General features: G+C 44.2%; 1 protein-coding gene across 1 annotated transcript in view; it reads right to left on the reverse strand.

Moving 5' to 3' along the window:
* Positions 1 to 6,263: 6,263 nt before the first annotated feature.
* DOT1L (DOT1-like histone H3K79 methyltransferase) overlaps positions 6,264 to 17,286 on the reverse strand; it is a 53,297-nt gene continuing 42,274 nt past the window's right edge. The window contains exons 20-28 of the mRNA XM_010286783.1: positions 16,068 to 16,549; positions 15,681 to 15,804; positions 14,729 to 14,875; positions 13,229 to 13,355; positions 11,179 to 11,792; positions 10,260 to 10,465; positions 9,425 to 9,489; positions 7,974 to 8,945; positions 6,264 to 6,853 (exon numbers count right to left, since the gene is read on the reverse strand). Coding sequence (XP_010285085.1) covers positions 6,264 to 6,853; positions 7,974 to 8,945; positions 9,425 to 9,489; positions 10,260 to 10,465; positions 11,179 to 11,792; positions 13,229 to 13,355; positions 14,729 to 14,875; positions 15,681 to 15,804; positions 16,068 to 16,549 — 3,327 coding nt within the window. The remainder of the gene's footprint in view (positions 6,854 to 7,973; positions 8,946 to 9,424; positions 9,490 to 10,259; positions 10,466 to 11,178; positions 11,793 to 13,228; positions 13,356 to 14,728; positions 14,876 to 15,680; positions 15,805 to 16,067; positions 16,550 to 17,286) is intronic.

A 17,286-nucleotide genomic window follows, 5' to 3' on the forward strand; every position in this document is an offset into this window, starting at 1 on the left:
TAGCAGCGGGGCACAGGTTTTGCTCAGCACAACGCTCAGGAAGTTCCATTTTTTTTTTGGCAATGTATGTGCTACAAGATGTATTTTAGCTTCCTGACGAGTTCCTCGCTGGCAGCAGCGGCGTGGAGGAGAAGGAACATGTGTGACAGCCATGAAATGACTGGACCCGGCAGGATGTGGTCACACAAATGGAATTCCTTTTTGGAACTGGCTGTTTGGCTTTGATTACTCAAAAGTATTTCCAATTATTGAAAGCAGCTTTCAGACCTCTGGCACAGCACTCCTACGATAGGGTCACAAGGGTCTTATTCTTGCAGCCATATGTAACATCTCAAAGAGCTATTCCTTCAGCAACCCTACGGCATGGTGAACGCTCTCCCCATTTTGCAGACAGAGGAGAAACAAGCTGAACTTACCCAAGATTATGGCAAAGCGATAAAAGATCAGGGCGTGGTGAAGACAACACCACAAATCTCTTGGCAACATCTCCCAGCTAACACAATATTAAGACATCAGTCCAAAACCTGCACTTGCCTGGCTTCCCATCCCACACTGTTCCCTACAAGCTTTAGCTTATCACGCACCTTCCTGGAAGCGCATCTCAAAGATTTAGATTAGAGCTGCCACACAAGTGAAATGCATTGCCATTGCACAACGCATTACAAGGTGAAGGTGCCGATGGTGCCAGGCATGGGTGGAAGACACTGGCAAGGCTAGAGCAGCTCTGGACTCCTGCAGCAGGAGCTGCCAAGGTGGAAACACCAGGTCACTGGGAATGACAGCACGGAGGTGATGCAGAGGTAGATGAAGGCCAGGTCCCTACGGGCCCCAGGAAGCTGAAGCAGATGCTCAGCAAGTCGGCCAGCAGTCTGAATCCTTTTCAAGTATGTCCCAACTATGCGTTTATTCCTGGGTCACTGTCTGGTTTCCTTTGGCCTTCCCGGACAATGGCTGGAGAGTCACAGACTCTAAAATGCTGGGTAATTGAAAACGTCTTTGTAGTACACGTGGGCTCAGCGACAGTGAGCAGGCTTCTGCTGCTGCTTTCCAGTGCCTGCTCGTGAGCGAATCCTGCAGTAGACACTGGCTGGCTACTGATCACCAAAGCACCTGCTACTGCAGGCAACACTGAAGGACAGAGGTGGTTTTCCACAGCACCCAGTGGAGAGCAGATGACAAACTCCGTGCCTGGGGCCTTTGCTCCAAAGGGTCATACAAACACAGAATCAAAGAACTTTTAAGATCATCAAGTCCAACCATAAACCTAACACTGCCAAGTCCACCACTAAACCTTGTCTGACAGTTCTGTCTTGCTCGCCAGACACCGATTCCTGAAATGCTGCGAACCTCAGAGCAAAGTCATTCCCACAACAAGGGCTTGGCCGTCCTCTTCAGCCAAGGAGTGCCAGGAGCCAGCTGGGTGACACGGGCCTCAAGCAGGTGTTGGAAAGCACAGCAGGTTCGACAGAGCTCTGCGAGTCCGTTCCTTCTCCAAATGGGCATCTTTGTGTGTGTCCTGTGAGCACCTCGGGTATGAGCACAAGCAAATCCTCCCCATACAGAACAAGTGATGGCAGCCGAGTTCCCTTGCTGGATGTCTTCTGTGGTTTGAGATGAAGGTGGGCACAAGAGGTCCAAGGAACAGGGCATCTTGGTCCCTTTCTGAAAAGGCTCTGATAAAAGCAGAGTGATTAAAAGCTTCTACTTGTATTTCCTCATCTCTCTCATCAGGGATATAAATGGTAGGGGAGACATGTAATTAAGGCTGCTGCCCCTCCAGCAATTGCTCAGGCACAGCCTACCGTTTTAAAGCTTTCAAAGACCTGAGCACTCTGCCATTTGCTGGGAAGGATGCTAAGGAAACTCTGCAACTTCCAGTTACCCAAGGATCTGGAAGAAGCTGGAACTGCCCAACTCCCAGCTGCAAAACATCTGGGTTACATTGTCTTCCTGGATTCCAGGACATACACTGTGTACGGCTTCTACTAGAAGCTACTGGATGTTTCTCAGCTATCACCCTCTGAGCATTTTTGCCCTTTTCCAGGTTTTCATCTTGCTGTTAGTAACTCAGCAGGGCACACCGCTGTCAAGTCCTCTCCCACACGCAAAGCAGAAAACAGTTCCAAAATGTCCCTGATTTCCAGGGCTATCAATCCCTTCCCTTTCCAGTGAATAAAAAGGCAAAGCTAGATCAACAGTTTCTGCACACAAAGGCTGCCTATGGAAGACACACTTAGGAATCAACAAAATATCTGCACTTTGTCCTAAATCTCTACTAAGATTGCCAGGGATGAGGTACAGAAAAAGGAGCCTGACTGAAGTCTGTAGAGGGTAGGAGCTGCTACGGCACCTCTCCCCCACTGCTCTCTCAAAGACGGTCAGCATGGCACTCACAGCTGTTCCTCCTGGATCCAGGCAGCAGGAGAGAGCACACGAGGGCAGAGGTATCTTGCCTACTTCAAACACAGGGGCAGGAGTTAAACGGCTAACGCGTTCAGCCCAGCTTTTTGTGACCGCGGGATGCTCCACCAGGTGGCTGGTAAGGCACGGCTCAAGTCTAAGGTGAATGCCGCATTCCTGGAGGCGGGAGACTCATTGGGGAGCACTGGTGACCCAGAAGGGATTGAAGGACAGTGAGTGCCTCTGACACAGAGAAGTCAGTGCCACCCCTCAGAGTACCGGGGCTAGCAGGCCGATGTTTCCCAAAGCCTAAATGGGTTTTTATTCTAGTCATTTTGCTGTTGCAATTCCCTTTCTTTTACTGTAGTTTCCTTTATTGGTGCTTGATCCAGTCTGAACTACAGACCAACGTGATTTCTACTTAATGGATCATCCTTCTCCTCACTTTGTGCACTTAAATAAATAAGTTTTTACAAGCTTACTGTGCATTGTACAATCTAAAAATAAATGAAATAATGTATAAGAAATTTATAATTTTTCATCACATCTCTATAAAATACAGCCGCTGCTCGGAGCGGCACTTTCTGTACACAGAACACCAAGTCACAATACAATTAACTGCACCAGTTTGATAGTGTGGCAGCATGGTAAGCTAGATTGTGGTGTTTTTGTGAACTACCATTTAGACCCACTGAAAGCAAAGAAATACAAAAGCAAAATGTACTTTGTTGATAAATGTACACGGCTAAGCCATTTCTGAATCAAGTATCAAAACCCTACTAACAAAATACATTGTACTTGGAACAAAAACAACAAGCTGAGATAATGTGCTAGCTGCACCAGTACAGAAGCACTACGTTCAGTCTTCCCAACGTTGGTAAAAAGGGCCTGACCAATACCAGTGATTATGCACCCTGTTCATATGCCAATGACATCCCAAAACAAGTTACCAGACTAGCTACCAAAATTCACAGTGACTCGAGTGCCACCAGCAACTGCAAATGGCCCAGTGAAGTAGTTTGAACGGGGCAGGACTTTAATTTCTTCTGTTCAAACTGTGCCTGCGTTGGCTGAGCGTGCCTGGGCCACCCCAGGTACTCTAGCTGCCACTCCAGAGGGGAGTACCGAGCTCTTGTTTGTAACGAACACAATTAAAAACCACCCAGTTAACAGAGCGCCTGGTTCAGTTCAAATTAAAACAGAACATTAGATAAAAGACTGCCATTCTGTGTAGCTCACACTGCTGCAAACCAAGAGGATTTTGGTATATGAACAGAGTAAGTTGAATAAATAAACTGCAGACCTTTCTGAGAACTGGGTTTGGCATTGGTCAACCCTCCAAATTCAGCACCACGGGTACAAACTAGAGGCACAGTTCTGACGGATGAAATAGCACCAAGAGGAGGCTCTTTACATCTCTGCTGGTGTGCCAGTCCTTTATTATTCAGAGAATTTAATAATAAGTTGTATTTATGATTCTAGGTGGAATAAAATAAGTCAAAATTGTTTTCACTTTAAAAAAAGATAAATACTTTATCTAAACTATCAACAATACAAACTGGAGCTTTAAGCATTTCTTTTGCCTTTTTTTTTTTTTCTTTTTTACTCAGATTCACAGTAAATATTCTTTTCTCTGTTGTTTAGGTCTTTTTATGGTTTTATTTTGTCCAGTAGTAAGAGAGTAGAAACCCCTGCACAGGCCAGGTGAGCACCTTTCAGTGGAAGCCGAGTGAAGTTGGTCCACGTTGTCCTTGCATAGGTCACATTGGGTTGAGGTAGAAATCCTAGTTACCTGCACAACAGGAGGAGAGGAAGAGACGCATCTAAATAAAAGACAAAAATCTACTGTGTGTTAGATGTGTCAATCATTTCTACATTGCTCCAAGACCTTGTTAGCCAACAAAGAAGCAGCAACTCTCGACCCAACCGCAATTAGACAGAAAGGATGCCTCCAAGAGTGACACGCTGCCCCTCCTGGCTATTGCAGTTTTTAAAGCTTTCTGACAGCGTAACCATACTGAACTCTGTCCTCTTGTGACTGATCGCGAGTCAAGGGGCGGGGGGTGTGTGTGTGTGTGTGTGTGTGTGGGGATCATCAGGGACTCTGAGCACACGTGTTCACACCAAAGTCAATGAAACTGCTCAAATACTTGACCTAGGTTCACTACAGTACGTCTGTCATACACCATCTCCTGGTAGCATTATTTCTGCTCCTTTGCTTCACAATCCAGCTACCTTTCTCCGTACGTCACTTTTCTGCCTTGCTTATTTTGCTCAGAACCTTTTTGTGACAGGGACCATCACATCCGATGGTGTGGTCTAGCCCAATACGACCTCAGTTCCAGGTAAGGCAACTGCTTCTGCAGAAGGCTTCCACACTGTTCTCGCTTGAGTCGCTCATATATACAAAACCCCAAGCTAACCCTCCTCACCCCTTCTCTCCCATCTTGTTTGTACTCAGGGTCTTTCAAGTCTGTTACCACATCACACTGTAGATCTCTGCTGGCACACAGGGACCACATTACTCAAAACTCCTCCTCAGCCTCAATTTCTCGTATAGAGGGATGGTGGTAATACTTACGTGCCTCACAAAAGCCTAATGAGGGGTTGTTCATGTCTGTGGAGCAATTTGATTATGAAGACGCTATACACAATGCACAGTCAAAAGAATCTCTCAAGTATATTGTAATTGAGTCATGTTTTATAAGCGGTAAAGAGTATTCAACCATATATTGTATGTAGTTTTGGTAGCAGTGAACAGCAACAACATCAAAGGCCTACAAGAAAGCATGGAGCAAGCTCTGGGGCCTAACATACTGATTTAACTTTGCAAGCACAAGTTGTTACATCAAGATGCCACAGAGTATCTTCATTAACAACAGTACCCAACTCTGTGGTGGTATACTTCATTCTGGAGTTGTTCTAAAGGCATTTAAATACCTGCTTCAGTAAAAATGCATACAGTCTCTGGAAACACTCTCTTCTCTGGCCCCAGCCTTTATGAAGCATGGACCACAGTTAACCCTGCAGATTCCCTATGGTCTCATTCACAGTCTACCCCGTAAGCCAGTGATTGCCAAGTGAGCATAAATACAGCATCTGACGGAGTCTGTTACTGTTAGCCCTAGCAGGCAAGTCCAATAAAGCTGCAGTGCACAGATAAATTACAACCCTTCTTTGCTCCCTGTGGTTGTGTTTTCCAGTGATGCAGGGGGCACATTAACTGCAATGCAAGACCAGTGTATTTGCTCTCCAAGGCAAAGCTGCAGCTTGTAACCTAGAGATTTTTAACCTTATGATTATGTAGAGTAGCTGTTGTTGACTACAGTAAAAACAAGACCACCACATTGCCACATACAGTCACAAAGCAGCACCATCACGCATCCTAACGCTATGCGAACATGGACTTGTGGAGATGCAACAGTCTGTGTCAGAGGGCAAGAAGAGGGGAGGGGGGAATCAAAGTAGGCAACAACCACTTCCAATAACTGTATAAAACCGTACTTAAAAATAGACATTTCCTCCTAATTACTCATCTTCAGAAATAAACATTTTCATGAAGTGATCCCAACCTGAACATAACCCTAATGTCAGATGAGACAGACCAGAGTTACCACTGTGAGCACTCCTTGTCGAGAAATCCTGACTCCCAGAACAGAGAGCATTAAGACTCTCCATCCTCTGCCATCAGATTAGTTGCTTCCCACATTTTAGAGTTTTCTCTGTTTCACAGAGCCCATCCCCAACCTATCGCTGAAAAGGAAGAAGCATGATTCAGCATCTGGTACACAACTCCTCTTTTTTTTTTTTTTTTTCCTCTAGCCTTACCTTACAAAATAAGAACTGTTAGCTAAGCAAGCTCTTTATCGTGGCTTAACCCCAGAAAGGTGCGAAGCATAAGGAGACTGCATGCCAAGTGTAACCCACATAGCGGACGTGCCAGCTGCGTTGGACTGCGTGATCATGGGCGCGGACTGTGCCAGCGCCAAACGGGGCAGAGGCGGGTGATGGACTGTAAAGGAGGGGCGGGAGGTTTTGTGCTGGAGAGAAGCTAGCTTAATAGACAAAGAAGCATTAGCAGATTGGACAGAAGCAGCAGAAGAGGATGGCAAAAAAGGTTCGCTAGGAGGGATGGATGGCAGGTTCTGCAGAAGCGCAGGCTCGGAGTTAGAAGCAAGTAATGGAGGAGGTGGGGGTAATGAAACGTTAGGAGGGGGCGGAGGAGAATGGAAAACAGATTGCACTGGCGCTCTGTTGAGGTGCTGAGCAGATCTAGTCTCACTAGATGTTACTAAATTAGAGGAAGGGGGTGGGAAGGATGAGGATGAGGTGCTGGCAACAGCCTGCAGAGGGTTTAAGCTTAGCACTGTGCTGCTAGAGACAGCACTGCTGCTGAAACTGGCTCCAAATTGATGAGGAGAGGAGGCAGAAGGCACCGCATGGTTAAAAATACCTGCAAACAGGAGAGAAAAACTCAGCTTCAACAGATGGGCTTTGTACAGTCTCAAGTGACAAGAGAAACAAAACAAAAAAGGAAAAAAAAAAGAAAAAAGCAAAATTATAATAGTTACAGCCCCATACAAAAATATGCAGCATGAGAAGGCAGCAAGCAATGAGAGATAATGGTGCAGGCCAGGAGGTACAAAAGATTGCACTTACCTTTCCTACTGCCAACCTCTAAATGCCACGAGGAAAAATGGTCAGACCCAAGAACTGTCAGTTCTATACCACACAGGTAGACTTTTGATGAGATTATGTGGTCTCTACAGTTGCTTATCTGAAGACTCAAACTGCTGCTCTTCCCTCCCCACCCTCCTGCTTTCCCACTTACAGGGCAGCAGAGGGGAGATTGTATTTCCAGCAAATCTACGTGCTGAGAGATGTGAGAGTTAGGATTTCCCGACATGGTGCCTGAATGATTATGGACAGGTAAGAAAAATTGCCTTGGACACTTAGTAATGGCAGGTTCAGACTATCTTCTAGTCCTGCCAGCTTGTCTCTGGTTTGGCCCACAGAAGCCAAGCCTGTGCAGAATCCCAGAAGTGCAAGGTGCATATGGCATTGCCCTTCCTGGCAAAGAAATGCTCTTCATGTCCATTCAAGAGCCAGAATGCTATGCAATTCCCAACACCATCTCCTCTGAAGAGGCACTGATGTTTTGCTCTTCCTGGGTCATGCTTAATCCATTCAATGCCTAATCTCAACCTTTACTCAAGTTGACAAGTTAGAGATCCTTAACTTGGTACCGTGACAAGTTAAGTCTTTTACCTGCAGGCAGACCTAAGTTGGTTCCAACACAGCAACATCTGAACAAGCATACATTATGAAATCACAAAGTCTGGGTGTATTCTTTCATTAAGGTGATACAACAAGCTCATCTAGTAGACAAAGCTCATGAGATTTCACTGTGAGGAACTGAACTCATCCTAGCATTTCCGAGAGATAGAGGAGACTGGTTATGTGGGACAGATCAGCTTCACATCCTGCAGAAATGAAAGGGTTTCACCCCTGGAGAGGCAGCGTCAGACTTTCCTTTAGGCCCTGTCTTATACCAGAGAAAGAGTTCTGCCTACCTCCAACTGTTCCACCTGTAACCCCAGGAGAGAAGTTCCCCATAGTGTGAGAATTAGTCAGTCTGGTTGCAGCTGATGACACGTGGACCAGACTGGCAGCAGCTGGCATTGAATTAAATAAGGACTGCAATACTGAGGAATTTGTCACCGAGTTGAGGTTTGCTTGCAAGGCCATAGGGCCAAGGGGGAACTGTGATCCAGTGGTCAAAGTGTTTAGGAAAGGATGGTGCGTCTGAACAGAAGATGCTGGATTGCCTGCTGAAGAAACAGCAGTAGAAAGGCTTTTACCATTCAGAAGGCCACCAGATGAAACAGCAGCAGAAATGAAAAGGTTGTGGCCATTTTTAAACTCCACATCTCGGTCCCTTCCTTTGCCGACCTTTCCGTTATGCTGCAAAGAGTTTTTTTCTGAAGAACCCCCAGTACGAATGCTTATTTCACTGATCTCTTTGCCTTTGACCCCTGACCGATTTAAGTCTTCTCCCTTCGTGCCGCTGAGGCCTTCAAGTTGCCTCTTGTTCAAAAACGGATTCGTTTCTGATATCCCCACATCTTTGCTTCGCTGTGACTGGAAACCCAAGGAGCAGTTGGAAGTCGTCACGTCTGAAGCCTTATGCGGAAGAGAAGCACCATCGATAAAGCTGTGTAAACCAATGTCAGCTGACAGTCCACCATTGTATGTGAATCCGTTAGTGGAGTTTGTACTAGGGCTGAGCCCATCTGCCCCAGATGAGGGCATGGCAATGCTTTTCCTTGGGTGTGCTGTGATCTTGGTGTCGATGGCAAGGCTGTCCTCAGAGGGCGGCCTGAAGGCAAACAGCGAATTTTGGCTCAGCGATGAGACGGACTGCAAGGGACTATCTGTAGTTTTGGTCAGGTTAATGTCAGATATTGGTGAAAAAGTAGATTTCCATTTACTGCTATTCATGTTCTCGTTGCTTTGTGCTTGCTTCCTCACAGATAAGCTGCCGCCTAGTTTGGAAGAAAATTTGTAAGTGTCAAAAAACAGCATTCACTGAATCTGCTCATTAAGAACAGTTTTATCTTCAACACGCACATTTTATCAATCTGTAATTCTATTTCTGATCCAAAAGGCAGAAATATTTCTGAAGTCTCCTAAAAGTCCTTAAAATTTATTTTAATGCCTTGAAAAAGTTTGAGAATGCTGATCTACTATTTCCTCAGTCTTTGTATTATAGGTCCCTCCCCACGTCCCAAGTCATGAAAAAAATGGTCAGATCTTTGGTGACCTGTGACTACAGAAAGAACTGACCCAAAATCTGTAATTATCAGCCACCTGTCATAATTATGATTATGCAAAGCCCTGGCAGAACTGCACTCTGCTCAGCAGCACAGAAAAGCCTGCTACTGATTAACAGCTTCAGTCAGTGGCAGACACCCATTCCCAAGTCCAACTGTTAAAACAAATAATTAACATTCCTCACACCTACCATTTTCAACAGTCTTCTGTGGAGATTTGCTTTCCAATGATATTGTTGCAATTTTCCTTTCAATTCTAGTGGGAAGATAAAAAGGTTACAGCACTCACTGGAGACCTTTTGTTGCACATTTACCCTATCTTCCTCAAGTCCACATCTTAACAGTTGACTAGAGTATATAAAGCCAAGTCAGCTAGAAAGCTGTATGTTACTAAAGGAACTTAAAAGCATAAAAAAAATCCACCACAAACTTTAAGTAGAAGCTATTACAGAATTATTGCTCTTTGCCAAGACTAGTGCACATTCAGAGGACTTCTTGTTGTGAAAAAAAAGCAACAATGAAGTTGGCTGTTGCTCACATTTCTATAGCGGTTACTTTTCCAGCACCTTAAACAATAAAAAACTGCCCTCCACAGACAGGTAAAGGGTGGCAAGTACTTAATTTTCAGAGCAACACATCAACAGTTTGGGTCAGGAAGTGAAGAATTTTAAATCAAGCTGAATCTGGGAGCAGGAGCAGGAGATAGATTCTTAGTTAAAGATTACACCCACAGCCTCAGTACTCCTACAAAGCAACATAGTAAAAAAGTCATTTCTACACTAATTCTTTCAGAGGCCAGACTGTCAGCCTTGCAAGCACAGCAACAGTAGGTTCCCACATTCAAACGGGAATTCACTTCCTAAATACCTTCCCTATTCACAATTTCAGCCACGTAAAAGGCTTGGCATAATGGAATCTGTCTCCAAGCAAAGGAAACAAAGAAGTCTTAACACACCTCTCCAGTTTAGAGCACTGTTATCAGCTCTCGGAGAAATCTCAGCCTGAAACCTATGCCTGTGTATTCACCTGCTGCTATTGTGCTCATCTTCAGATCCCTGCTCTTCATCTGATGTTAGCGGAGAGTAATGAACGCCATTGGTCTGAATGAGGGGCTTTTCCTTTTTCAGTACCGGGGGCTGGTCATTGTCCTGGTAAGGAACAGGAGAGTTCTTCAGGGAGTTTTCAGGAGAGGAAATGGCTGTTATTTCTAAAGGCTGGTTAATGTTATTGACCTGGGCAAGAAGGAAAGAAAGCAGTTACAGAGTAGAGCATCCCTTTAGAAACAAGGCATTTTGCTAAGGATATTAAAAGCAGGCTTAACTTGCCCAGCTTTAGGATATGCCAACAGCTGCTTGTTTGGCACCGCTGTTACACTCCACCATCCTGCATTAGAGCCTGGGATGAAAGCTTCAATATAATTTGGAAATATCTAGTTTTCATTCTTTGATTTCATGTTTAAACACAGAAATGAAGACATGAGATAATAATTTTTTTTTTCCCAAACTACCATTGCAGGATCTCATGAACACAACTTGAATAGCTGGCTTAATTATGCAAGAATGCCATATGCTTCTGGCACTCATGCTATTCAGTCAATCTGAGTTTAAACTATTTTCAAAATATTTAACCTACAGCCTAAAAATCAACTTCACTGCAGAAACAAGGTCTTTGTCATAAGGGAAGAGATTATTTTTAATCTTTAATTTTATTGCTCTGACAGCAAGGAACTCTTTGAAGATGTTTTACCTAAACAGAAATAGTTCACCAAGTTCACCAACTTATCAGCAATTCTCTCGCTTCTCAAGAGGGTCCACTTTCACAAAGGGTCTTCTAGCTACTACTACTGTAACAGCCTGAGAGTACGCTAAAGAATAGAAGAGTTGAAGCTTATTTCTAATTCAAAGAGCTTTCCCAGGCCCTTCTCTCTCTTCATTTTTGCCCTTACCATGGAGTTGATATTGAGCGGTGAACCTGATGGTTGCGTAAAGAGTCCAGACACAGTAGGTAAGGATTTGCGTTTAGGGGAGACCCCGGAGTTCCCGCTGAGATTCCCAGTAGAGGATCTCTTTCGCCGGCCTCGCTTCTTCCCATCCTGCGCGTGTGCTTGGCCACAGTCCAGCCGAGCGTTCGTAGGCAGAGAACTGTGCTTGTTGGAAGGGGATTGTTTTACATGTCCTGTATTAGGAGAGATTGTAAAGATGATTCTTCTCTTGGCCTCGTTCTCAGGATCTGAAAACGCTGCATCAGACTGAAGATCCCCCTTTGTTCCTTCGGCAAACATCTTCTGAGCATCTGCATATTGCAATACCCCTACCAGGCTCTGGGAGGTGCCATTTAACCTGGGGCTTGTTGAGTGCTGGTGAGCAGGGGAGTTTTGCCCAGAGTTCCTTGACTGCATCATTAGCAAAGGATGTTGTGGAGTAGAACTCCGAGACCCTACTGAGTTAAACAGACTCCCAGAGTCGTCCAGAGCTGCCTGATCAACACTATGGTTAAGATGGGCTGGGCTGTTTGTAAGATTTCCATTGACTGCCACGGAGCCAGAAGAGTAAGAAAAACCTGTTGAAAGGGAAAGTATACATCATTGCTTCTGCTGAGTGATAGTTCACAGTGCTAGAGTTCTGGGATGACTGGGAGTGGTTTCAGCTCTACCTGCGTTCGATCAGCCAGCGGCCGTGTATTACATGGGAAACCGCACAGCTGCTTTTTACACAGTGCAGTTGAGAACGTGGCTCTGTGTGCTAACCGTTTCAGTCAGGGGTTAACGATTTTCACTACTCTTTTGCCACTTCAGGAAGATTCAGGTGTTATATGGACATATCCTATGCTCTACCTGTTTTTTTAAATGGAATTCAAGTGTAAGTTTCTTTTGCGCTATTTTGAAATCAGGACTCTTCTATACTCAACTCCTTCCTATCATCAAGGAAACGACAGCCAAATTCAGTCCGTTCCATTCCCCAAAAAAGAAGGGACTGTGTCATGTATACAGCCCACCTCCTTCTCAAAATGAAACAAAAGGCTGTGGCTTAGGGAGTGACGGGATCTTCAAAGAAACTGTGGTAGAAGAATACTGCATGGGAGGAAGCTTGGAAAGGGAATTAAGTATTTGTCATGGAGTCATAAATGGGTTTAGTGCTTTAGTAAGGTCTTGTCTCTGGGCAGTCTAAATGAAAGGGGTAGAAGGGAACATGGTATTGTTGTTTTTTTTTTAACAAGTTTGTTGGTTTTTTTTAATACTTCGTTGCTTTTCTAGAAAACTGCAGCCAAGCCCTTCTTTGCAAAACAGATACAAGAAAAAACACAAGCCCCTCAAGGTGGTAAACACTAAGAACAAATGCACTGTCTGATGAGGGATCAGCTGTAGAATAGCTTATATATGTTAGAACCTACTCTTCCCGGTCCACAGTATTTCCATATCCTCAAGAGCTAAAGGCCACAATTTCAACAGATGAGTGAGTTCAGAAGCAATGTCTGCACTTAAAGGTATCCCTACGCTCTCCCGTTCGACATTTCTTCCTACCCTACTTGTGCCTTTACAACTGCTCATGAGGCATCATTGTGACCTGCATCAAGAAGCTCATTTTGCTATTAAAAAACCTCCACCACCCTGTAAAATAAAACTTTTAAAGCCAGATCATCAGCTCATAGTACAGCTATGCAACACTTTGCTGGTTTGCCACATTGTAAAGGTAGGAATCTCTTAATCCACATAGAAGAATTTACAAAAGCAATTATTTATTTACACTGCAAGGTGCCACAGTTCAGGTAAAGCACATCAAACTAATACATTATACCAGAATGCATCCAAGCTGTAGGCACATACTGCCTCAAAACATCATCATCCATGATTCTTTGGTCTCATTACCAAACACACATTTATCTAGCACTCTACTGCATGAATGACCTGACAAGAAGTGCTCGGAAAACTCTGACGCGTGCATTTGGGGGTGCTGTCACAACAGGACAGCGCACCTTTGCGTAGATGAGACTGTTACCTGAGGTAGCCAAAGCCAGTGGCTTGTTTCCAGCAGCATTGCTTATGCCATTATGAGAACTAGCACCAATCTGCTTTTCAAGTGTCGATGAGTCTCTATTCTGATGAACTGGGCTAGGTGTGCTTCTCTGGGGGAGAGAAACAGGCATTTCAGTACAGGAATTATACTCAAAAGTCAAAAGTTTAAACAAAATTCACATGCATTAGTAGATCTACCAAGGAAAGTGGCTCTACTTCCTAAACGACCTAGATTTCGCTTGTCTTGAGAAAAACATTGATCAGCGTGTTATGGTACAAAAATAAATACCATGATTAATTATACTGCAATAGTATCCAGCACACAAAAAATACCATGCAGGTAGAGGGAGAACAGGCTTATCATCCCAGGATGTTTAGACTCAGGACAGAACTGCAACCAGAGAATGAATGCCTCAGTCCACTGTTTCACAGGTGGCCAGAAAGGAAACAAATGGTTGTATCATGTCCCCAAGCCTCTGCACACTAAGTTCCCCAAAACAACTCCAAAACGAACATGAAATGCATTAGGCTATGTTCTCTGGTACACTGTCTGAGGGTACAATCAAGCGGTGTTTTCCTAAAGTGGGCAAAACAGTTGTGAAATGGTAGCCTGAATAAACAATGTGTTGAAGTGAGAGATGCCATCCAGAGCATCCTCTCTGAGGACATGCAACTTCTGCTCGGAGCTGGGCAGACTGTAGTTCTGCTACAACGAAAAGTCTACAGCTGGGAAAAGATAATGGATTCAATACTATAAAACAACTCCAGCTTTCCAAATACAGGATTGTAAGGCGGGCATTTGTGGATGGATTCTAAATTTGCAGCTCTCGTGAAAGCAGCAAATGCTTCTCAGTTCTCTACTGTAACATTTTTGTGACAAACGTTTGTGAGAAACTGGACCAGGCTTTTTTAAACTCCTCTGTCACTGAGAGTAGCATGGACTCATCACGGTTGCAAAAACAGATGTCTCCAAAAGTTCTCTAGTTGCTCTCTGTTGCTACAGAATGGTCACTTGCACATCAGGTATTATAGCCTCAAGGTGCTATTCAAGTTCATCCTACGCACATATGCAATAAACAGACAATTTTGAGCTAACCAAATTGAGGCAGAAGAATTTGTCTCCCAGGGTCATACAAGAAGGCAGGGGCTAGGAACAAACCCACATGCATGATTCTCTGCTTTCACTGCCACAGGCTCTCAGACTCTGTGCCTTTTCCACCCAGCCAGATGTTTAAGACTAGGATCTCTTGAGTCATGTACTTTACTTTCCTTCCTGGCTGAAATACCACCACCCCACAGACAAAAGAGAGTAAAAATCTACAGAATGACTAAGATCCAAGAGGATGCATCCCAACAGAAGCCTCCCCCACAGCATCAGACATTCGAGATTAGCAGCCCAGTAAGGATTCTGGTGCATAGCACCCCGTAACTGCCCGGTGTGATTTTAGTTAGGGATGGAAAGTGTTGACAATCCCTTACTCACCACCTTCTCAACACGGCTAGGTAGGACTACGCTGGCCAGAGGGATACTAACAGGGAGTTTATTGGGCTGCACTGTGCTGAGAGGAATACTGATAGGTAGGCTGGTGATAGTTTCTCCATTACTCACAGAGGTTCTCTCTCTCAAAACCTGTAAAAGCAAAAGAGAAAAGTAATGTTAACTGCATGCCACTACTGAGCAGACTTTTTAAACTAACGGTAACCTGCTCATCTACATTTTGTCCCCATTCTCCCTTTTTTTTTTTTTTTTTACGAATTACACAATTAAGAGTGATGACTATATAGCAAAGACAGGGCATGCATGAAGCAGCTTTGTTACCAACACCAGTCTACTGGGACAGCAATATCCAACAACACAGAAATATGTAAATTAAAGCTACTGCTGGCCCCAAGCATAAGGAAAAGGATGTCTTAGGCAGGCTCATTTCCCAGTGTCTTTGTTACAGCTCTCTGAAAAGCACTTGTCTGACAGAATTCATGTCTTGAGGCCCTCTGTACACAGAAAATGTAGTAGCCAGAAATATTTCCATGGTAACCCGCTATTGGAGGCCACCTGCTTGCTCCGAAATGAGCACCAACATGATTCGTGGCTGGACCAATTATGTGGGCAATTTTTTGTTATTTTTTTTAAACTATCAAAGAGTCTACTTTTCAAGTTCAAGTAGACATGCAGCAGATCAAAAAGAAGTCCTACTCCATTACTGGCACAGTTCATATGCAAACCAGTAACTGAAGGGTAAGCATGTCTTTCATGAGCTCAGTATTCTCCTCCAGCCAGCTCCTTTTTACTCTATCACACCTACTGTATCTTGTGTTATTTTCTGTGCCAAGCTGACCACAGAAGGGAGCATGCCTGCATCCCCTAGTTTGGCCAACTTTTTCTTTGTTCTACCAAATGTAACGGCTCTGCACTTGAGCACAAGCAGATCTCTTACCTTCTCGCCTGCAACTGGTAAGGCCGCTGGGGAAGAGGGCCGAGTTTCCTGAGGACTCAGCTTTATGCCATTTGAAATTCCAGGGCTTGGATATGTAAGGCCATTCTCTTTGACATGGTCAGCTCTGGAACAAAAACGTACGATCGTCAGAATACAAAAGTTAATGACTTCTCTTTTGCAAGGAATTCCTGTACCACACTCAAGGCACTGTACCACCCTATTTACCCAATCAGCTCTCACTGCTGGTTTTCCTGACACAAAATTTTTACAAGCGTGTAAAACTCCACTTCTAAAAACATTTTTCCACAATCCAAATAAACCACTGTTATTAAAAACAAGCAATAGTATTACCCCTCCTTTCCAATCCTAGGAAATGATCACTCTCACCTCTGTATCTCATTGGTTGTTGCTTTTCCATTGACTGCGTGATCTTGATTCAAGTGTCTCCTTAGTGCTATTTTAGCTGGGGAAAACCTGGTATAATCAGGTAGGGACAAGCTTGTCATCTTGTCTGCCTTCTGTCTGCTGCTGTGGTTTGGGGTACATGGAATTATTTCTTGGTCCAGGTGAGAGGTCGTGTACTGAGGGGTGTTCTGCTTGGAAGATGGCCTGCTAAAAGTGTTATGAATTTCATAGGGAGTAGCATGGCCATTCATGGACAGTTCAGGGCTCATGCCATTGATGTGGGGCATAGGAAACTTAGAGCATTCAAGCTCCAGCTGGAACCTGCTGTGATCAGCCTCAGGATCACGGCTCACATGGTTTTTATTGCGTAGCTGTACTGACAGTGACTCATCAGACGGCGTGTACGATTTCAGCTGCATGAGCTCCTGCTGTCTTTGACTTTTCTCAAGTTCCACAATGCTGATCTTTAAACGAAGAGGAGGACAATGATTAAAGACCACACTTAACAGTTTTATCACATTATGGAGTTTTGCCTTGATATGCTTCTCAGGAAAAGCAGCCCCATTTCTGGGAACAATGAAGAACAATTGACCCACAATTTGAGAAACAGATTTCAACATGCTGCTTTGTGCTTGAGAACAAAATGCACAGGTAAAGGGAATGGCTCAGAGCCTCTTAGAAAGCATGTTTCAGAAAAACATAAAGTATCTCCAACTTACATAGAGTATGGAGTAACTCAATACTACTAGTCATTGAAGGAAACAGCCCATGTCAAGGCATCCAGCAAAAGACAGGATTAGCTCTAGTGTTAATCTCACAGGGAACAAAAAGTTCTTCAGTCACAGGAGTTTAATTTCTTTTCACTATGGTAAGTGACATTCTGTGGGAACTGATTCCTAACTCAAGACATCAGAGCACACAGAAGACATTATCATGAAGCCACACATTATGCAAACAAGCAGGATCTTTCTTTTCACTAGGTCATGCTTTTTAATTGTATTTCATAATAAACCATGATTCCTTCTTCCACAGCATTACCAAGGAATCAGGTCATGGCATCTACTTCCTTTAAAAGTTATCCACACCCTTATTCTTCAAGTTTACTAAAACTCTCTAATACAAAGATTAGTCTCCGGAGAAGTGTAGGGATGGAAAGGTGGGGAAAGAAAAACAGCCACCTAGCTAATCCTTTAACATCATA

The sequence above is a fragment of the Phaethon lepturus genome, unplaced genomic scaffold (assembly GCF_000687285.1).
Source record: "Phaethon lepturus isolate BGI_N335 unplaced genomic scaffold, ASM68728v1 scaffold11555, whole genome shotgun sequence".
NCBI classification, from domain to species: domain Eukaryota; kingdom Metazoa; phylum Chordata; class Aves; order Phaethontiformes; family Phaethontidae; genus Phaethon; species Phaethon lepturus.